At 36.6% G+C, this 24,021-nt stretch overlaps 1 protein-coding gene across 1 annotated transcript in view; it reads left to right on the top strand.

Moving 5' to 3' along the window:
• LOC131273640 (E3 ubiquitin-protein ligase TRIM58-like) overlaps positions 1-23,068 on the top strand; it is a 65,560-nt gene extending 42,492 nt beyond the window's left edge. The window contains exon 2 of the mRNA XM_058277247.1: positions 15,856-23,068. Coding sequence (XP_058133230.1) covers positions 15,856-15,906 — 51 coding nt within the window. The 3' untranslated portion in view covers positions 15,907-23,068. The remainder of the gene's footprint in view (positions 1-15,855) is intronic.
• Positions 23,069-24,021: the final 953 nt, after the last annotated feature.

Here is a 24,021-nt window from a genome sequence, read left to right as displayed (position 1 = left end):
TGCAGAATCCAAGTAACTTCAAAATCTTCCAACAACTTGGTGAGAGTTCTAGTGTCCAGAACTGTGTAATAAAACACCTGATAAATTTCTGGGGTATTAAGCAACCCAGTTTGACACCCATTATTAGGCCAGCCCTATAAAACTAAGAAAACAACAACATCCAGAAAGAAAATTGTTTTATATGTATTTACCGTTCATTTATTAATATATAAAAATGCTCATTTCCCTGCTTATAATATTAATATTTAGAGTTGTTTAAATTATATAAACATATATACATTTGTATTTGCATTTTGTCAATAATGACATAGTTCTTAAATGTACAATTCCAAGTTTTAAAATTGAATTTTTGAACTTGGCTAATATTTATGTGAGTGTTAATATATTTTTGACAGGTATGACTTTTTAAAATCTTTTTCTACCATACAGTGAGTATGGTTATTTTATCTGGTAAGTAACCAAATGAAAAACCTGGGTAATTTTTCCTGAGATTTATAGGAGATGTTTGCTTAGATTAGCTACAGATATGGTTGGTATGCAACCAAAATTCACTTTACAGTGAATTTTAAAAAAGGTTACATGTCATACAGGGCAAACAAATATGAGTGTCTATCCAAAAATGCATACTTTCCTTTTATTATGTGCATCTATTTTTAAAAATCTATTAAATGCTTAGGAAATTTTTACTGAAATTCAAATATTTTATTACAGTAAACCTGCTAGAGGAATAAATGATGAGATATATATAATGCCCTGCTTAACAGTGATTAGCTGCACTTACTGATGTTGAACATATAGTACTGCTTAATCATAAGGCTGAACACTTTTAGATAAGATAATATGTCTGCTGTATTTCTTCAGTTTTGCACCTATCTCTGAGTAAAACATTTTGTTCCATTTACAATCCTGATACTTATTTTTTGTTTAATTGCATGTGTTTCACCATCTTTTTTCTCTAATTTGAGCATTGATACATCTGCTAAATATTGCTTAATAAAAGGTTGTCAATCCAGGTAAAAAGTAGCTCTATCCAATTAATTTTTAAGTATTGCTTGGAATTTATTTCTTATATCAAATGTAGCTTGACTCTTAAAAGTGAATACCATTGTTTTAGAATTTGTTCATTAAATGGGAGGAAGAGATGAGATGTGGAGGCATTTTTGGGACTCGGAGTTGTCCTGGGTGATGCTGCAGGGACAGTTACTGGACATTGTATGTCCTCCCATATCCCACTGGATGGAACATGGGAGAGTGTGGGTTATGATGTGGACCATTGACCATGAGGTGCAGCAGTGCTCTGAGATGTATTCACCAAATCCAATGAATGTCTCATGATGATGGAGGAGATTGCTGTTATGGGGGGAGGAGTGGGGTGAAGGGGGTGGAGGGTATAACAGGACCTAATATTTTTTTAATGTAATATTAAAAAAATAGAAAAACTACTGAACCTCATGTTTTTTAATGTAATGTTTTATGTGATCTATTTATCTTTTTAAAAAAGACAACAAAAATTTTAAAAATGGAAGAATTACTGAATTATGTCATTCTTATAAGAATTTATATAAACAATAAGAGTATAGTATACATTGTGACCTTACAAAGCAAAAATGTATATCATCATACAGGGCTCCCATACATTGTGCTATTATTAAACATTTAATACAATGTATTAGAAGAGCATCAGCAAAATATTATTAAAAACTGTGGCCAATATTTTACATTTGATGTATTTTCTCCCAATCCTCCCAATTATTAACACCCTCTATTAGTATTATATATTGGTCATAGCTTGTATTAGTCAGTGTTCTCTTGGGAAACAGAAGCAACAGGAGGTATTTGTCAAAAGTAAGAGATAATATAGGAGTCGCTCACATGACTGTGAGATGCACAAACCCAGGTTCCTCAGGCAGGCTGCAAACAAGGGGTTCTGATGAAAGTCCAATGAAGATCCTTGATGCGTTTCCAGGATACGTTGACTGTTCAAAGAAAAGCTGGGAAATTCTCTCTGAATGCTGAAATCAGTTCCCCTTTAAAGACATTCAACTGATTGGATAAAGCACCACTCATTTCTGATGGCAATCTCCCTGATTGATGTAAATGTAATCAGCTATCTATTCAGAAAATTCACTGTGGCCAAAGCCCATAAATGTCCTTGTATTACAATTAGACCAGTGCTTCCTTGACCAAACAACTGGGGCCAATTACCTGGCCAAGTTTTTACAATAGCCTAACCATCACAAACCACCACTTGTCAGCTAACTCGGCAGACATAAACATACCTTAAACTATACTCAGTCTCTAAGTAAAAATAAGACATGAATGTATGTTTATATGTGTATGTGTGCATACATACACACACACACATATATAACAAATTGATCAACTTCAGTACATACAAGTGGATACACATTAATTGTACACATTACTTCCCTAAAGAATAGGGTGCAAGTTCATGGGTAATATTCATTATTAAACTTGACATCCTCAAATATTATGACATGAAACTGATACAACTTGACATATGATAAGGGAAAAGTTTGAGGAAGAACACAAAGACATTAATTTTGTGTGCATATGCAATCATATCATAAAAAACCATGAAAACAGATTCATGACCATTACAGTCCTCATTTTTTTCATGAGGATTCTGGATCATTGTCAGTCCTGCTTGGATTGCATTGTTGCAATTATCCATTGACTTTTATCATAGGGCATAGCAATACTAGGAGATGCCCTAGAAGATGTCCTGTATTATAGGCAGACTCTTCTTTACCTCATTATGTAGATACAGTCGTATTTCCCCTTGACATTCAGGGTCAATCAACTCAGTCAGTATAGTAATTCTCTTCTTTGCCTTTTGATTCAGAGGTAAGAGGAGCCCAAGGTGGCCAGTGCAATGGACTCATTGTATTCCCTGGTGGCAGCATTCTTCCTTTTGGGATTAAAACCTCTAGACCAGCAGAGCTTGAAGTTGCAGGGACAGAAAGCAAAAATTTTCCTACTGGGTCACTAGGGTTAATAGTGAGGGGTGATTCCCATTTCCACCCCTTGATTCCTGACCCCATGAATTCTGGGTGAGGGAGAAACAGTACCATAGAGTAAACACTGATTTAAAGCATGCACAGCCTCCTGGAGAACATTGCCTAGACCTTCAAGGTAGTTGGCACTGTAATTGAGTTTTAAAAGGCCTAACTACAATTCTACTGATCCAGCTGCTTCAGGGTGATAGGAACATGGTAAGACCAATGAATTCCATGGGTATGTGCCCATTCACGCATATCATTTGCTGTTAAATAGGTTCTGGTTTTCTTAATCAGAAGCAGTTCTGTGTGGAATGCCATTTTGGTAGATAAGACATTCACTAAGAAAAACTGATGGTAGTTTTTATAGAAGCATTTCATGCAGGAAATGTGATCCCAAATCCAAGTATGTGCCTATTACACTTAAAACAAATCACTGTCCCTTCCATGGTGGAATTGGTCCAATGTAGTCAACCTGCCTCCAGGTAGCAGGCTGCTCATCTCAAGGAATGATGGTATATTGGTACTTGAGTGTAGGTCTCTGCTGCTGGCAGATTGGGCACTCAGCACTGGCTGTACCTAAGTCAGACTTGGTGAGTGGAAGTCCATGTTACTGAGCCCATGAAAAACCTCCATCCCTACCTCCATAGCCACTTTGTTTATGAGCCTATTGGGCAATGACAGGACTGACTGGGGAAAGAGGCTGAGCATTAGCCACAGAATCTGTCATCTTATCCATTTGTTTATTAATATTTTCCACTGGTGAAAGTCAACCTCTGGTGAGTATCCACATGGGACAAAAATATTTTCATGATTTTTGGCCCTCAATAATGTCTATTCATATACTTCTTCCCCAGATCTCTTTGTCACCAATTTTCCAATCATGTTTCTTCCAAGTCCCTGACCATCTAGGCAAACCATTGGCAACAGATCAAAAATTAGTTTACAAGTGCATCTCCCGCCATTTCTTCTTACCAGCAAAATGAACAAGGTGTATTACTCTCAGCTGAAGGATTTGCCCTCACCAGTATCCTTCAGGGATATCCCAGAAAAGAGCTAAGGTGCTGCAGCTGTCACTTTTGGGTGGCACTTACATAACATGCAGAACCATCTGTAATCCAGGCTCAAGTTTTCTCATTCTCAGTCAACTGGTTGTAGGGGAATCCCCAAGAGGCCAAAGCTGTGGGCTGGGGAAGAGAAAGTAACATGGCAGGGTGGAGACCATGGGCATTTTGGCTACTTCCTCATACAAATTATTTGTGCCTTCAGGACCCATTCAAGCTCTATCTCATATACACCACTTCCACTTTATTAGGGGGTGCTGCTGTACATGCCCAGCTACATGGTTCAGTGTGTCAAACAATACCCAGCTCATGGTAGATAACTCAAGTCTCATAGTAACTTGATGACTCATGATAAGTGTTCAGTCTCTACTAAGGCTCAGGAGCATGTGAATAGTTGTTTCTCAAAAGGAGAGTAGTTATCTGCAGAGGATGGAAGTGCTTTGCACAAAATTCCTGAGTCTGCATTGTGATTCTCTCATAGTGGTCTGCCAAAGGCTCCAAACAACATCTCTATTTACCACTGAAACTTCCAGTACCATAGGATCTGCTGGATCATATGGCCCTAGTGGTAGTGTAGCTTGAACAGCAGCCTGGATCTCTTGTGGAGCCTTCTCCTGTTCTGCTCCCCAATCAAATGTAACATTTTTCTGGTCACTTGGTAAATGGGTCAGAGTAGCACACCCAAATGAGTAATGTCCTCAAATTCTGAAGAGTCCAAGCAATGTCCCTCATTTGTGAGCATGGGGGGAGGGGGGGCAGATGCTACAGCTATCCTTCTATTAGACATGATATCTTGACATGCTGCACACCTCCAGACACCTAGAAATTTCTCTGAGGTGGAGGGAGCCTATATTTTAGTTGGATTCATCTTCCATCCTCTCTCATACAAATGTCTTACCAGTAATTCTGGAGTCTTTGCTTTTTCTTACTCACTAAGTCTTATCAGCATTATATCACCAGTATAAAGGACCACCACTGCAATGTCTTGTGGGAAGGAGAGATGATCAAAATTCTTGCAGACAATATTATGACAAAAGGCTAAAGAGTTGATATACCCCTGAGGTAGGACTGTGTAGGTATACTGCTGTCCTTTCCAGCTAAAAGTAAACTGTTTCTGTTGGTCCTTACTAATGACAATTGAGGAAAAAAGAAAAAAAAAACATTTTTCAGATGAATAGCTGCCAGGTAGCAGGAGATATACTGATATAATCAAGCAATGATACCACATCTGGGGGGGCAGCTACAATTGAAGTCATATATCTGCTTCTCAGTGTATTTACTACCTGATGCTCCAGCATTAAAACTTTAACTCTTCTGCCCTGTAGTTTTCTCTGTCATTCTGCACTCAGCAAGTGGCAGTGACTCAATATTCTACTGATGAGGACATATCAAAGACTTGATCATAATTTATTCAAGTAAAAGTGAAATCTCTGTATCTAATATGCCCAGAAGAACAGATCAGTTCACTAACATAATCCAATGTCTACTTTGGGATAATCCAATATCTATTCAAGAAATGTTTCCATGTTTCAGTTAGTTAGTCAACAAGAGCTTTGCCCTAAAAAAATTACAAAAGAGAGTACTTCTGGTTGAAAGGGAAAGAGAGGAGATAGTATTTTAGAGTATTGTAAAGAAATGAAGAAGGGCTTGCAATCCCACTGGGACTGACAAAGATAAAAAGGAAAGGGAGAGTGATATAAGAGTTATCAGGGAAAAATGTTATGCAAAAGGTGAAAATTATATGGAATCCTTAAAATGACTGCTTTTTATATTTACAAAAAAATGGAGAATATCACAAAAAATTTAATATTTTGTCAGACCTCAAGTTAATATTATAATATTCCATGTTTATAGAGAGATTAACTTGTCTACTCAATAGGCCTAACTGTAGAGCAAAAGTGTTGGAAGAATAAGACAACCCCTCTAATGAGGAGCATTTAGCTCAGGTCTCATATTTGCATTTTTTATTTAAAATCAGAGTAAAGCAAATGAACAAGAAAAACAAAAAACCCATTGCAATCAATAGCAATTTTTTTGGACAGTATCTTATCTGGTAATCACTCAGTTGACCTCTATTCATAAATTGCAGCATTACCTACATGCACGGTTTAACTGTTAGCATTGTCATCTGCATTTCACCGTCTCCATGCTAGATGTGCTGATGAATGCAATTGTCTTCATCAAAAAACAGTGGAAATAAAGTTATTATGACCATATAGATGGGCATGCTAGACATTTACCCAGCTCAATGTCCTTATTTTTCAGAGAATTAAAAATATACATAAATTGCAGTAGGAAGATAGCTCTTATTTCCAATGCCAGCATACTTAAGAACAGGAAAACAGAAAAAAATACATGTGGAAAAGGTAAAGTTCCTAGAGTATTTTCAACATAAATTTTCATGTTCAAATCATCATTGATGTAGGAAGAAGGCAGATCTATGCATTTATGAAGCAGACTATAGTCAAAATATTTTACATTAGAGTACATTGTTTAGAAACTGAGTTTCCATGAGTACTTGCCTGATATGACAGGAATTATGTTACTAAATATACCTGTAATACCAGTCATAAAACCCTAATCCATATATTTTTCCTTTAAATTCATATTCTAATTACACATGAGGTAATTTAGGATTGCATTGAATCTACAATTCACATTGTAAATAACTAGCATATGCACATTACTGGTTTTTGAATGTATGAACTTAGAGCATATTTCCATTTATATACATCAATTTTAAGTTTTAAGCAAAATGTTTTAGTAACTTTTAAAAATATTTTATTAGAGAGGTTGTGAACTTACAAAACAATCTTATACATTTGTAGAATTCCCATGCAACAACACTTCAACAACACAACAAATTGTTATGGAACATTTGTTACAGTTTATGAGATAATATTATCACATTATTACCACTAACTATAATCCATAATGTACTTTTGGCAATTTTTCCGTACACTTCCATTTAATAACACCTACATCCTTGGTGCTAATACAAAATTATTAAAATATTGCTGTTAATTATAAATCATAAGTAATACTAACTGTAATTTTCCCATGGTTCTCCACGTTCTCAACACCATGCAACAGTGACATACATCCTTTTTAGTTGACAGAAGGATATTCAGGTATTTTTACTATTATCCACAATTATCATCTACTTCAGGGCTCACTGTGTTAATCAGTCCCTAGATTATTCTGTTTCTTTCAATTGACATTTATATCCTTAGACTAACCTTTTCAAAGTCAAAATCCCATTTATAAACCACCTGCTTCTCACTATAATGTGTTTCCATCAGCTCTATCCATTTCCATACATTTACAGTCAAGTTAATTAAAAATTCTATGTACTCTAGAGAATTTTTGGAACATGGTAGAGGGGGTAAGCAAATAAAGCTTAGCTCTCACTAGAACAAATGAGAGGGAGTCAGGAGCTGCCTTCTTAACATGTTTTGGTTTACAGTAGACCAGGACCCTCCTTCACAACTCACGAGAGTTAGGGACAGAGAGGAACACGCAAAAACATCATGCTGTGAGTTATTGATCCTTCCAGCTGCTGGGAAGGGTTCCAATTCCCCACCCTCAAGATGTGAAGCCAGGGCAAAACCACTGGTGAATTGTATCTGACTAAAAAGAGAACAGATTTTTCCCTCTATGCCAGCTCTTTCAGATACGTATAGACAGCTCGATGGGGACTCTGGGTCATCCGGGAGGGTACTGGAAAGATAAAATATCTGAAGGGAAATCCTGAGTTTTTCTTCCCTATGCCTGGAAGTGGCACATATACTCTCCCCAAGGACAAAGAGCTTAAGTGGAGCAGGCAGCTCCTTCCTCCAAAAAGAGAATGATGAAAACCACCCAGCAGCAAGAGAATGATGAAAACCACCCAGCAGCAAGAGGAGGAGGAGTCTAGGACAATGGAGAGTGGTTTCTTTGAGGCATTGTAACCAGCCCAGCTGAATGCCCCTTGGGTATCTGAAGTGACCTGAAGTGGCAGGAATATGAAAGAGTTATCTATTTAGGCAGATGGTCACACCCAACATCCTAGGTAAAGAGAGGAATTATATAAGAGATAAAACAGGGATCTCCTCAGGTGGGCAGCATTGCCTTGCAGCCTAGGTAAAGAGAAGAATTATAACAGAAATTAGGCAGAGATAAAAGCCTAATCTAACCTGCCCAAGCAAAACAGGAAGGATAGCTTTGAGAAAGTCTCTCTGACCTAAGAAAATGATTAGCTCAGTGGAAGAATTTTTTCCCAACATGTACAATGGCCTTGTTTGATCCCTGGCTCCTTTCTGAGAAGTGATGCAGGGTTATCAGCAATCCAGCTGAAACTTTATTTTGGGGAAGATATTGGAACATATTGGCATTCTCTTTGTATTAAGTTTTATTAGATCTTTTAATTTTTTAAAAGTCTTCTTTTTATTTTCCTTATTTTACTCACTAAAACCTGGTCCTACAGAGGGCAGGCTGCAGGCTGACTGGTGAATAGCAGTAGCCTGAGAAAATCCCTGGGGGTCTAAAAGAGAAAGCTGATTATCCATGTTTATCTTTGTTTTTTGAAACTATTTTTGCCTTTTTTTTATATATATGACTAGCTGATGTCTTGTATTCTTTTTGTTGTTTTTCCCCTTCATTTGTTTCTTAGTTTTTTTTTTCTAATTCTCTAATATCTAGCAATATTGTCTTCTGATGTTAACTTTTGCTCCTTCATCTTTGTATTTTCTGTTTTCTGTAGATGTTCTTTCATTCCGTCTCTCTTTGCTTGGTCCCCAATTTTTCTTGTTCTCATTTCTCTCTCTTTTACTTTCTCTGTTCCTTTCTTTTTTACTTTTTTCTTTCTTTCTCTCTTTCACTTTTACTTCTCCCCTCTTCTCATCTTTTAATTTATTCTATATGTTTCTCTATTCTCTTTCTTGTTTCATTGTTTTTATTCCTCTTTTCTAAATTTAACCCTCTATAATTCTTACTCAGGTTAATTATTCATTTTCCTATCTTTTTACAGTCCTTCTTTGGCCTTTTATTATTATTACTACTAATATTCATTTTCTCTACCAATCTCTTCCTATTTCTCTGATCCAATTATTTTAAAACATATAATAGAAAACAGCAAAGAAATACAATAAGAGAAATCAAGTGTCAAAACAAAATCTCACCACACTCAAAAACAACAAAATTAAACCATAGAATCGAGAAACAAAATAATCAAATGAATAAACCTATCTAGATAAACAGATCTCTATACACCAACAAAAATTACCAGCCATACTAAAAAACTGGAAGACATGACACAGTCCAATGAACAAATTGAAAACCAAGAGGAGATGTGGAACTTGGAAAAATTAGTCAGTCCTGTCCAGACAAACATCATCAATCACCTTAATGAAGTGAAGGAAAAGATTAAGGGTATTAAGAAGACACTGGGAGAAAATATTGAAGGAATTGTAAACAATGAATATGATTGTAATGAATGGCACAATTGAAGAAATCAAAAATAGACCAGAAGCATATAGCAGCATATTTGAACATGTTGAGGAAAGACTTAGCATAGAGGAAAACTGTACATCTGAAAAAATAAAAATAAAAGCAATGCATAATAGAACAGATAGATTTAAAAAAAAGAAAAAAAGAAAAAATCCAGCAAAGATTTAGGGATTTGAATGACAACATGAAACACACAAACACATGCATTATAGGCATCATAACAGAGTGGAGAACGGAGGTGGGACAGAAGGAATGTTCAAGGAAATAATGGCTGAAAATTTCCCAAACCTATTGAAGGAGATGGGCATACATACCCAGGAAGCACAGTGCACCCCACAGTATAAAATTGAAAAAGCCTGTTATTATACTCTTTATTTCTGTGGAGTCAGTGATGATAACCCCTTCCTCATTTCCTATTTTGGATATTTGCATCTTCTCTTTATTTTTCTTTGTTAGTCAAGCTAAGGGTTTGTCAACTTCATTGATCTTCTCAGATTTTGGTTATGATTATATTTTCTAGTGCTTTCTTACTTTCTATTTCATTTACTTATGCACTGACCTCTGTTATTTCTTTCTTTCCACTTCCTTTGGGTTAAGTTTGTTCTTTTCCTAATTAGCCCAAATGTGTGGGTAGGTCTTTGATTTTAGCTCTTTCTTGTTTATGATATATGAGTTTATGGCTACAAATTTCCCTCTCAGTACGGCTCTTGCTGAATCCCATTAGTTTGAAATGTTGTTTTGCCATTTTCATTCATTTCAAGGTAGTTATTGAAAATTATATGCCAACCAGAAGGACTCTTTAGAGGAAATGGACAAATTTATAGAATCTCACAAGCAGCCTACATTGATGTAAAAAGAAATAGATGATCATAACAGACCAGTCACAAGTAAAGAGAATCACTCAATAAAAATCTCCTAACAAAGAAAAGCCTAGGACTAGATGGCTTCACAGGTGAATTCTATCAAACATTTCTGAAAGAACTTACACTGATATTGCTTACATTCTTCCAAAAATTAGGATAGAAGGAACATTGCCTCACTCATTCTATGAGCAAGGAACCTTACTAAAGGATAAACTCAGAAGCACTAGTTCAACATTTGGGAAGGAAATAAACATTTTGAGATCATAATCTTGCCTTACTGCTACTAATAGTCATTTCCTAAAGATGATATGGATATTGAGTCTTCACAAAACATCACAAACACAAGACTTATTTCCTAATCATTTATATGTGCTCATACTCATATTTTTCTTCATGTCATGATTTCACCAGTCACTACAGAAACTGCAATGAAGAAAGCAAGGAATTTGTCTTGGTTTTCACTAGAAGAGATGATGCCTGGGCTCCATCTCCTGCTCTCTCATATTTGAACCACACTTGTTACTGTTTCCTCCTCTTGTACAGAGGCAAAGGACTTGGAAAAGATAACAGAAATCAATTATATGGATTGTACACACCTCAAATCAGTTAACAAGTTTTGTATATTTCTAGACCTTTACAAATGACAAAATTGGTGGCACACTTGGCCCAGTGGCTAGGTTGCCCATCTATCACATGGGAGCTCTGCGGTTCAAACCCTGGACCTCCTTGACCCATGTGCAGCTGGCCCATGCACAGTGCTGATGAGCTCAAGGAGTGCCATGCCACACAGGGGTGTCCCCCATGTAGGGGAGCCCCATGCACAAGGAGTATGTCCCATAAGGAGAGCCTCCCAGCACAAAAGAAAGTGCAACCTGCCCAGGAATGGTGCTGCCCACACGGAGAGCTGATACAACAAGATGATGCAACAAAAAGAAACACAGATTCCCATACCTCTGATGACAACAACAAAAGCAGACAAAGAAGAAGAGGCAGCAAATAGACACAGAAAACAGACAACCAGGGTGGGGGGGAGAGAAGTAAATAAATTAAAAAAATTAAAAATGACAAAACTGATTCCTAGAGAAACTCATTAGATTTTTGCAGATGAGTTGAGTGTGGTAGGGATGAATTGGGAGGGGGAGAGCAAACACAATTACATACTGAGCATTTGAGTAAAAGTTAATTCTCTAATCCCAAAGAGTAGATGTATGGGATTTGTATATTTCATTTTTCCATATTTATCTCAAGTGTACTAAAGAAAGTTTAGCATTTTGCATGAGTTTTAAATTGAAGCATATTCCCATCAGAGACTTTATTCAATAAAAATACATTTTACACTTTGCTACACTTCAAATGATGACATTTATTACTGTTTTCAAGGAAGATAACATTCATAAGCATGGTCAAACTTTAAGACACATAGGTGGATAAAATAGTTGACATTTGGTATTCGTACTAAAGAATTATTAGAGTAAGTGGAATGTTTGAGTGAGTCAATGCTATCTTAGAAATGTAGACACCTCTCTGAAATGAAGAAGGTTCATACAATTTTAAAAATGCTGTATAGACATTTATGGAATATTATACAACCATAAAAACAAATGAAGTTCTGGAATATGTTACATGGATTAAGTTGAAGACATAAGGTTAAGTAAAATAAATCAGACAGAAAAGGACAAATACTGTATAGTATCGCTTATATGAAATACCTGGAATAGCCCAGTTCATGGAGACAAAAATTAGATTTTAATTTGACAGGGTCTGTGAGGTGGGGGACAGGGCCTGGCATGTGGGGGATATTTCAGGATGCATGCAGAGTTTTCATTTAATGTGATGAAGAATTATAGGTAATCAGTGTTAGTGATGGTAGCAATGTGTACTGAATATAATTAATACCACTGAATGGTGCGCTTGAATGTGGTATTAATGTTAATTTGTGTATGTTACTACAATGAACAGTAAAAAATATCAAATGCATGGTTCCATGCTTTTCATAGGAGGAACCATGCTCACATATGATCAAAATATGTTATCACAGGATTTTCAGCAGAACTTGTAAATCAGTTGATTTACACAGACGTAAGCATTGGATAGAATAAAAACACATTAGTTTCATTGGTAGAATTGCTATTGTGTGAGTATATAGTGACATGAACAAATGAATAATTAGGGCTTCTAGTTCTTTCTACTACAAATTTGATTTAACCATCTAAATATATGTGATGAGCCATAATGAAAATTTCTAAGAGAATAAGATGTTTGTAAACAGACTGGAGAATAAATTGGAAAACCAGTTTATTGGCATTCATGGTCAAATGACCATTTTAAAAGCATAATAGACAATAGTATTTATTCCCACTGACCAAAAATTGTGATTCCTTTTTCCTTCACCTTGTATGCTTTCCTGTGACCTTTGTATCTAAATTATGTTAATTCTTCAAATTCCCATTAGTCACTTTTTAATTATTCTTTTTCAAATGTATTCAATACACATATACTTCAAACTTACAGACATAATTTCTAAAACTTTATTGTCATTAAAGCTCACTTTTATGCATTATGTATTGCTTTTTTAATCAAATTTACTCAAAATTTAGCAGTAAAAACCATTAAAACATTTTTATTTCACACAGTTTCTGAGTTTCAGCAATCTAAGAACAACTTGTTGGTGTGGTTTTGGTTTAAACTCTCACATGAAATTTCTGTCAAGATGTTGTCCAGGTATGCAGCAACATGAAGGTTCAATTACATCTGTATGATTGCTTCTAAGTCACTTGTTTGGTTAGTGGTGTGCCTCTGCTCATTGCTATCTGTTGCTAAGAAATCTCAGTTCCTAGTTACCTGGAATTCCTCATATGGATACTAACGTAGCAGCTTGAGTGTATCTTCCTCCCAGTCTTTCCAACAGAGACCTACAGACTTTTAACAGGATAACTGTGAATTGGGGAAAAGGAAATGATCAGATACATCAGGGATTATTAAGCACTAGCTCAGAAATGACATTAATTTGAGAAGCTCCAAAATATTATTGTGATCCCACAGTTAGGCTAGGGCTAGTGATGGTCAGGTGAGCAATAGCGATTTATCTTAGTTCTATCATACAGAGCATTCATTGGGCCTCAATAACCATTCTGTGGTTATTTCACCAGTTCTGCAATGTATAATTGGAGTAGACTTACTCAGAAACTGACAGTATCCCCATATTCGTTCCATTCCCTGACTTGTACATTGAGGGCTTTTATGGTAGAAATTACAAGGTAGAAGACACTCAAACTATCTCTACATAGCAAAATATTACATCAAAGGCAATACCACATTCATTAAGGACCCCAGAGAGGGCCAAAGTAGATACAAACCCAAGTGCTGGTTCTCCTGAAGGCTATGGAGATCTACAAGGTATATGGTCATGGCAGATGGATTTGGAGGTCTGTGCCATGTCAGAGGGCCCTTCTTTGGAATTTGTGCTCTTGAGTTTGATGGAGCTAGACTCAGATGTGACCTTCCTACACAAGCCTCTTGTCACTTTTACTGTATCAGTGGTTGGTGCTAGGGATGGTGCATACTCAGGGGACTTCAATCTCTGGACTGCCCATGTGCCAGCTGTGCTCTGAGCCTCAGCAGAGTTGCAACTCCTACTATCTGGTTCATTGGTCTTACCCAGTCAGCTAACAGGGAAGAGAAGGTGGTCAAACACCACCTCAGAGAATCAAGAGTGCCAACAACTGCAAGCAGAGGAATTTCATCCATCATCCCTGTGGAATCTAAGCCCTCTCTTGATCTAAAGGTAGAGTGGACATCACCATGCAGGGTCCACAAGATGGAGAAATAAAATATGGATTAGAGTGAATTTACTGATAATCTACTATAAAACTATTGTGACTAGTAATAGATGAAATTGTAGCATTGAGGTGAAGAAAGTGACCACAGTAGTTGCTGAGGGCAGAGAGAGAAAAGAGGAGATGTGATGTGGGGACATTTTTGGGACTTTGAGTTGTCCTAAATGATATTGCAGTGTTAGATGCTGGGCTTTATATATCCTGCCTTAATACTGAATGTACTGGAAGAGAATGTGAACTACAGGATAAACTATTATCTATGTGGTACAGCAGTGCTCCAAAACGTGTTCACCAAGTATGATGAGTGTGCCACAATGATGGAGGAGGTTATTGGTGTGTGAGTAGTGGAGTGGGGGGTGGAGGGGTATATGGGAACATCTTGTATTTTTAATGTAAATTTTTTGTGATGTATATATCTTCAAAAAATACAATTTACAAAAATGATGGGGTGGGGGTGGGGAGCAGGGTATATGAGAAGCTCTTATTTTTTTATGTTTTTTTATGTTTTTTAATATTTTTAATGTAACATTCTTTGTGATCTATTAACTTTAATTTAAAAAGTGTAAAAATAAGATAATGTATAGATTAGAGACACCATCAAGTTGTTAAAAGATGCAGGGGCATTGATTTATAATGCACTGCATGCACACTTGACTCCCCTAATTTGTGTTATACATAAAATAGATTTTGGAAAACCACAGTGCATCCTTGTAAACCAAATGAGGTGTTGAATCCAAACCCGGCTGCTGTTTGAGGTGAGGTATCATTACTTGAACAAATCAACACATTCTTGATAGTTTTATTTCATTTTTTGCCCAATTTGAATGACTTTTAGTTCTTTTACTTGCCTACTTGTTCTGACAAAATTTTCCAGTACAATATAAAATGAATAACACTGGTGAATTCAGGATGCTTGTCTCATTTCTGATCTTAGGGAGGGGAAATTAATCTTTCACTCTTACTGTGATGTTAGTCATATATTTTTCATAAATGTCCTTTATGTTGTTGAGAAAATTCCCTGATAATCCTACTTTTTTGAGTTTTTCTTCATTGTTTTTTTAATCATGGAAGGGTGATGGATTTTGTGTAATGCTTTTTCCATCTATTGAAATAGTCTTTTCTTTTGTCCTTTAATCCATGTAGTACATTACATTTGTTGATATTAGTATGTTGAGCCAACCTTGTATTTCTGTGATAAACTCCATTAGGTCATGATGCACAACCTTTTTCTTATGTTCTTAGATTCATTTATCTAATGCTTTTTAAGGATATATGCATAAATAGTAATAAGATATGTTTTTTCATCTTTCCCTCTTCCATTGCTTTTCTTTATTTCACCTTCTTTTGTTTGGTCTTCTTTATTTCTTCTTCTCATCTTTCTGGACTTTTATTTTATTCCATTTTTTTTTCTCATTTCAAGATTTTCTGGTTTCCTTTTTTTATTCCACACATTTTATTCTTATAATTTTGTATGTTTTATGATTTTTATTACTCATAGTACTTATTTTTTCTGGACCTTTTGTGATTTCTTTTCTATCTTTATAATAATAATATTATTATTATTATTCTATCTTTCTTTTTCTAGGGTCTTAATTTTTTTCAAGGAAACAAGTACAACTATAAGAATACAGAATAAGTGGAACCAAGTGTCAAAGAAGAATCTTGACAGAAAATAAAATTAGAAACCTAGAATAGAAAGGGAAGGTAATAGTTTGAAGAAGCCCATCAAGATAAACAGAAGACTAGACACAAGCAAAAATTTACAAACCATACTAAGAAACAGGAAGACGCAGCCCAGTCTAATGAACAAACAAAAATACAGGAGGAGATGCAGAACATGAAACAACTAATTAAAGATATCCATACAAATATCATGAATCAACTTAATTAAGTGAAGGAATGATAAAGGCTAGTAAGGAAACAGTGAAGTAACATACAGAAGAAATTATAAACATACATAAAAAGATAATAAATCTGATGATGATGAATGGCACAATGCAAGAAATCAAAGATATCCTGGAAAAACGTAACAGCAGATTTAAGTAGACAGAGGAAAGAATTAGTGATGTCAAAGTACTACATATGAAATTGCACAGATAGTAGAAACAATAGATGAAAAATAGAAAACAATTATAAGGACTTAGAGACAAATCAAATGACAATCTGAAATGCACAAATCTATGCCATATAGGCACCCCAGAGGGAGAAGAGACAGGAATGGTGGAAGGAGAGTGTTGAAAGAAATAATGGCTAAAATTTTCCCATATTCAAGAATTACAGTGTGTTCCAAAAAGTAAAAATCTGAACACACTTAACCCAGGACATACATTTATCAAATAGCAAGTTTTCAAAATAAAGAAAGAATACTGAAAGCAGTAAGAAAATGAGATACATCACATAGAAGGGAAGCTTGATAAGGTTAAGCACTGATGTCTCATCTGAAACCTGGAGGCAAGAAGGTGCTAAAAGAAAAAAGAAATTTAGGATGCTAAAAAAATTGCCATCCAGGAATTCTGCATCCAATAAATGTAGCATTCAGAAATGAGTGAGATTTCAAAATATTCATGGAGAAACAGAAATTAAAAGAGCTTGTCATCAAGATTATTTTCCTTTAGGAAATACTAAAAGAAGTTCTGCAGATTGAAAGCAAGAAAACAGGAGAGAGAGGGTTATAGGAAAAGTTTGAAAGGAAAATTATTAGTAAAACTACCTAAAAAGACAAAAATAGAAATAAAAACAAAATATAGCATGCATAAACCAAAAGAAAAATGTCTAAGGTAAATCCTGACTTAATAGTAATATCATTGAATGTTAATGTTTTAAACTCTCTGTAGCAGTTTGATGTAATTGATGAATTAAAAAAAGAAATACTGGATTATATTTGTAATCTGATCTGTACCTAGGCATGATTTAGTTACAATTAGGGCACTGTGTCCCCCCACTCCTTGGTGGGTGGGAACGCACGATAAAATTCATGGCAAAGAAAAGAGTTGGGAATTACTGAAGTTAGAGTTTGATGTAGAAGACCCAGGAAATCAGCACCCTTTAGGCAGACTAATACAGAATATGGTACTGATGAGTAAGGAAGTGCTTTTGCAATCACTGAAATGCTGGAGTGGTTTTATAAATGGGTAAGGGGTACCTTTTGGAGGAATTGTGAGATGCTTGGAAGAAAAGACCTACTGTTCTTTGAAGAGACTGTTGATAGCAATATAGATGCTAAAGAGACTTTTTATGATGCCTTAGAAGTAAATGATGAAACTATTGGAAACCAGAGGAAAAGTGATCTGTGTTTTAAAATTCCAGAGAATTTAGCAAGATCAACTCCTGGTGTTGTACAGAAGGCAAAATTTGAAAATAGCAAGCTGGACATTTAGCTGAAGAACTTCCCAAGTAAACTCAGAGAATGCAGCTTGGCTTCTCCTTGCAGCTTATAGCAAAATGCTAGACAAGCAAGATAAGCTGAGAAATGAATTGTTGGGCACAAAGTAAACAGAAACTGATTCTGAAAATTCCAAGGCTCTGGAAATCAGGCTCACAGATGAAAGTGCCCCATTGGAACTTAACTAAACTTGAAACTTGTAAATCAAGATTGAAGATGCAGTTATCTAGGAAAGACTTGTGGAAAGTCTTACTACCTGATGGCTTGGACCCCTTCTTCCTGTTTGCTAAACAAACAGGTTTTTTGAGAGAGCTGTATAAAAAAAAAAACAAAAAACACTGTCAGCCTGAAATAAAAAAGACATGGGAAGGAGAGATTTAAGGAAAAACAGCTTTAAGAGGAAAACTCATTAAGCTGATATCTGGAATTAAGATTTCACCTTGGGCCAAGAGAGGAACCCTACCCATTTGTACAGAGTGCGTGAGTTTGGCCCAGCAGTTGAAGAGGGTGAATGTTCCAACCTGATGTTATGGGAGAGTTTTGCTGCCACAGACTACAGAGAGAGTAGAGCACATTCCCCAAGGATTGGAGTTGTTAAGATCAACACCCCACAGGTCTGAGAGGGGTGGGCCTGTCTCCCAAAGTTCAAGGAAGGCCAGGTGATCAACTTATTGCTCTGAGGGGGTTAAGCCTGTATGCCAAAAGTTAGGGGAACTGTTGTCTTCACATCACTGTACTATGGGGGTTAAGGCTCTAACCCAAAGATTGGATGAGGTGTGACAATCATGCCAACACACTTAGAAGGAGAAGTCTGGAGCCTGTTTGACACCCAGATGCTTGATGTGGGTGGAACCAAGAAAATGGCCACTGGGCAAGACTGTGGAAAGGGTGGGTCCCATATGGCCCCATATGCCAAGGAGAAGAAACCATCATTTTAAGAATGACTCACAGACTTTGAAACCGATTAGAGGATGCCCTGCAGGTCTACTGAACTGATGAGAAACTGTAACTCATATTTCCCTCCCAATTTCTCCTTATTGTAATGAAAATGCTTGTCCTTTTTCAATCCATTTGTGTAGTGGAAGCAGATAAATTGTTTTATAAATTTCAGAGTCTATAGCAGACAGGGCTTTGCCCCAAGACAAATTGTATTTCATTAAATTGATTATGATATGAGTTAGTACTTGCATTGTAACCAATTTAAGGCTTTTTTGTATATTGCAATGAGTTTTTGGAATTCAGAGTGTGGTGTGTAGCAGTTTGATATAATTGATGAATTCCAAAAAGAAATATTGGATTATATTTGTAATCTGATCTGTACCCGGGCATGATTGAGTTATGAATAGGGTGTTGTGGCCCCATCCCTTGGTGGGTGGGGACTCACAGATTTCTGATGTTAGAGTTTGATGCTGAAGACCTGGGAAGTCAGCACCCCTTTGACTAATAAACTCTCCAATTAAAAGATACAGATCGTTTGAATGAGTAAGGAAATATGACCCATCTATATGCATTCTACATGAAAATCACCAAAGACTCAGGGACATAAAAGTTTGGGAGGACATACAGTGTCCAGTAACTGTCCCTGCAGCACCATCCAGGACAATTCCAAGTCCCAAAAAAGCCCCCACATCTCATCTCTTCCTCCCATTCCCTACCCCCAGCAGTCACCATGGCCACTTTCTCCACACCAGTGCCACATTTTCTTTGATTATTAATCACAATAGTTCACGAATAGAATATCAGTAAGTCCACTCTACTCCATACTCTATTCCTCCATCCTGTGGACTTTTGAATGGTTGTATCCACTCCACATCTGTATCAAGAGGGGACTTAGATTCCACATGGATGCTGGATGTAATCCTCCTGCTTTCAGTTGTAGGCAATCTTGGCTCCCTGTTGTGGTGGTTGACCTTCTTCAACACCATGTTAACTGAGTGGGGTAAGTCCAATAAACCAGAGTGAAGGAGCTGAAGTCTGTTGAGGCTCAGGGCCTGGCTATCCTATGGTCAGTCCAGAGATTCAGGTCCCCTGGGTATATCTTAAACCTGAGGGGGTGGAGGGTATATGGAGACCTCATATTTTTTTAATGTAATATTAAAAAAATAAATAAAGACAAAAAATGACTTTGTGTGCAAACTATAAACAAAACGTGCAGGGGTGGCTCTAGTAATATCAGACAAAATAGACTTTAGAAGCAAAATTATTGTGAGAACAAAAAGAAACATATTACATATTAATAAAAACAGTAATCTATCAAAAAGAAAGAACAATCATAAACATTGATGCATCTGATTACATCCCCCAAATACATGACTCAAACATTGGAAAAACTAGGTGGAGAAATATACACCTATCCAATTATGGTGGGGTACTTTAATACACCATTATCACCATTAAACAGAACATCTTGATATAGGGTCAATAGAGTAATAAATACCTTGAATAATAAATGGATAATCTAGATCTAATAGACATATACAGAACATTACACCCAAATACAGAAAGATGTACATTCTTCTCAAGTGCACATGGATCATTCTACAGGCTAGACCAAATGCTATGTGACAGAAAAAAGTCTCACTTAATTTAAAAAGATTCAAATTGTACAAAGTAATTTCTCTGAACACAATGAAATGATGTTAGAATTTAAAAGGGGAAGAGAACCAGAATAGGCACAGAGATAAGGAAGTTAAACTACACTTTCAGGCAATCAGTGGGTCACCACATATATACACAACATATCAAAATCTATTGGATGCTGAGGAATGGATTTTTTTTTTAAAGATTTATTTTTATTTATTTAATTCCCCTCCCCTCCGCCGGGGGTCTGTTTTCTGTGTCTTTTTGCTGCGTCTTGTTTCTTTGTCTGCTTCTGTTGTCGTCAGCGGCACGGGAAGTGTGGGTGGCGCCATTCCTGGGCAGGCTGCACTTTCTTTCGCGCTCCTTACGGGTGCACTCCTTGCGTGTGGGGTTCCCCTATGCGGGGGACACCCCTGCGTGGCAGGGCACTCCTTGCGCGCATCAGCACTGCACATGGGCCAGCTCCACACGGGTCAAGGAGGCCCGGGGTTTGAATCGGTGAACCTCCCATATGGTAGACGGACGCCCTAACCACTGGGCCAAAGTCCGTTTCCCTGAGGGATGGATTTGACACAAGCAGTTCATTGCCCACCTCCCTCATGGGAGGCCACAGATTGGGTTCCCAGTGCCTACTGAAAATAAACAAATGATAAAACCAACTCAGGAATCCAATGAGGCTCAGTAGATGAGCACCAGCTTCTCACATATGAGGTTCTGGGATCAATCCCTGGCCCCCAGTATCTGAAAACATGAAGACAAAAACTAAAATAAAAACAAAACTAAACAAAACAAAACTATGGGTTAAAGAAAAAGCAGAACTGAGAGGGAAATTTGTAACCATATGCCTATACTAAAAAAGAAGAAAGAGATAAATCAAAGACCTAACTTCACACCTAGAAGAATTAGAAATAGACCAAGGAACTCATCTCAAAACAAGCAGAAAGAAGGGAATAATAAAGATTAGAGAAGAACTAAATGAAACTGAGATTTGTAAAAATAAGGAAAAGTTAACAAAACATATTTGAGAAGATTAACAAAATGAACACTGCTTTAGCAAGTTTAACCAAAAAAAAAAAAAGAAGGGAGATGCAAATACATAAAATAAAAAAATAAGAGAGAGGATATCACCACTGATCCCACAGAAATAAAGTGTATCAGAAGAGGATACTTTCAAAATTTGTATGCCAAAAAGATGGATAACAAATGAAATTAATTAATTTTTGTAAACATATAAGCAGCCTACATTGATGAAGAAATTGATGAATTCAACAGACAAATCACAGGTAAAGAAATTGAATCAAAATCTCCCAACTAAGAAGAACCAGGGACCAAATGTCTTCACAGGAGAATTCCACAACACATTCCATGATGTCCCTGTCCCCCTTATATTAAAATGACATTGGGAAACGGACTTTGGCCCAGTGGTTAGGGCGTCCGTCTACCACATGGGAGGCCCGCGGTTCAAGCCCCGTGCCTCCTTGACCCGTGTGGAGCTGGCCCATGTGCAGTGCTGATGCGCACAAGGAGTGCCGTGCCACACAGAGGTATCCCCCGCGTAGGGGAGCCCCACGCGCAAGGAGTGCACCCATAAGGAGAGCCGCCCAGCGCGAAGGAGGGAGCAGCCTGCCGAGGAATGGCGCCGCCCACACTTCCCGTGCCGCTGACGACAACAGAAGCGGACAAAGAAACAAGACGCAGCAAAAAGACACAGAAAACAGACAACCGGGGGAGGGGAGGGGAATTAAATAAATAAAAATAAATAAATCTTAAAAAAAAAATGACATAAAGATGCTACAAGGAGTGAAAATTCCATACCAATCCCTCTAATAAACATTAATACTAACATTTCCAATAAAATGACTGTATTCAAGAACACATCAAATAAAATAGAAAGCATGATCAAGTGGGTTTCACCACTGGTATGCAAAGAAGGCTTAACATAAGAAAATCGATCGAACTAATACACCACATTACAGATGTAAATTAAAAAATCAAAGAGTATCTCTTTTGAAACAACAAAAACACTTCACAAAATGCAACATCTTTTTTGATTAAAGAACACTTTCAAGATAGGAATAGAAGGAAACTTCTTCAACCTGGTAAAAGGTATATAGGAAAAACCCACAGCTAACACTATACTCAATAGTGAAATATTAAAGACTTTACCTCTAAGATCTGGTACAAAACAAGGTTACTCTTATGCAATATTGTGTTAAAAGTACTTACTCAAGCATGTAGACAATAAAAAAAATAAGATGGATTCAAATAGGAAAGGAAGAAATAAAAAATTCACTTTTGTATATGACATTATCCTATAAGTAGAACACCCTGAAAAATCTAAAACACAGCTTCTAAAGATAATACACAAGTTCAATAAGATGACAGGATATAAGATCAATATTTAAAATGAATAGCATTTCGATGGAGGTGAAGAAGGACAACCACCACACCATGGAGCCTAGAGTGATTACAACTGAAAATGGGAGGATTGCATCCAGCATCCAGGTGGAATCTGAGCCTCCTCTTGACATAAAGGTGCAATGGACACAACCAATCCAGTGTCCACATAGAAGAGGTGGCATTGGATTGGGAAAAGTGGACATAATGGACAAAGGGTATGGGGAAAGGCAGGAAGAGATGAGAGGTGGAGGCATCTTAGGGACATGGAGCTGCCCTGGATGGTGCTTCAGAGGTAATCACCGGACATTGTAAATCCTCACAGGGCCTACATGATGGAATAGAGGAGAGTATGGGCCATGATGTGAACCAATGTATATGAGGTGCAGAGGTGCCCAAAGATGTACTTACCAAATCCAATGGATGTGTCATGATGATGGGAACGAGTGTTGTTGGGGGGGGGGGAGAGGGGGGGTGGGGGGGTGGGGTTGAATGGGACCTCACATATATATTTTTAATGTAATATTATTACAAATTCAATAAAAAATAAAAAAATTAAAAAAAAAAAAAAAAAAAAGAACAAAAAAAAAAAAAAAAAAAAAAAAAAAAATGAATAGCATTTCTATAAAACAATGATGACAAATCTGCAGACAAAAATCAAGAAAAAATTCAATTTACAATAGTAACAGCAAGAATCAGATATTTAGGAGTGAACTTAACTAAAGATGTAAAGGACTACTACATAGAAAATTTCTCCTTGTTAAAGGAAATCGAGGTAGACATAAATAAATGGCAGACTATTCCCTGTTCATGGGTAAGAAGACTAAAATTAAGATATCCTACACAAATTGATTAACATAATGCAAGAAAAATAAAAACACAACAACATTTTAACTGGATTGGGAAAGAAAATTATGAAATTTATTTGGGAGGCCAAAGGGTCCTAATAACCTAAAGCATATTGAAAAATAAAAATGAAATTGGAGGAATCATATACCTGACATTAAAACATGCTAGAAAGCTACATGGTCAAAACTGCAAGATATTGGCACAAGGAAAGATATTCTGACCAATGGAACCTAAATGAGAGTTTTCATATAGATCCTTGCATATACAGCCAACTGATAATTTGACAATCCCACCAAGCCCATGTAACCAGGATATAATAGCCTCTTCAACAATTTGTGCTGGGAGAACAGTATATCCATAACCAAAATAATAAGGGAGCATCACCACCTCATGCCCTTTACAAATATCACCTCCAGTTGGATAAGATATCTAAATATAAGAAATATAAGAGACAAGACCATAAAACTTCTAGAATGTCATATAGGAAAGTATATATAAGATCATAAAATCTACACCCAATGTGTGAACAATGAAAGTATAAAG

Source organism: Dasypus novemcinctus, chromosome 16, assembly GCF_030445035.2.
Source record: "Dasypus novemcinctus isolate mDasNov1 chromosome 16, mDasNov1.1.hap2, whole genome shotgun sequence".
Lineage (NCBI taxonomy): Eukaryota > Metazoa > Chordata > Mammalia > Cingulata > Dasypodidae > Dasypus > Dasypus novemcinctus.
Note: the sequence above shows the minus strand (reverse complement) of the source record. Positions and strands in the feature narration are given on the sequence as shown.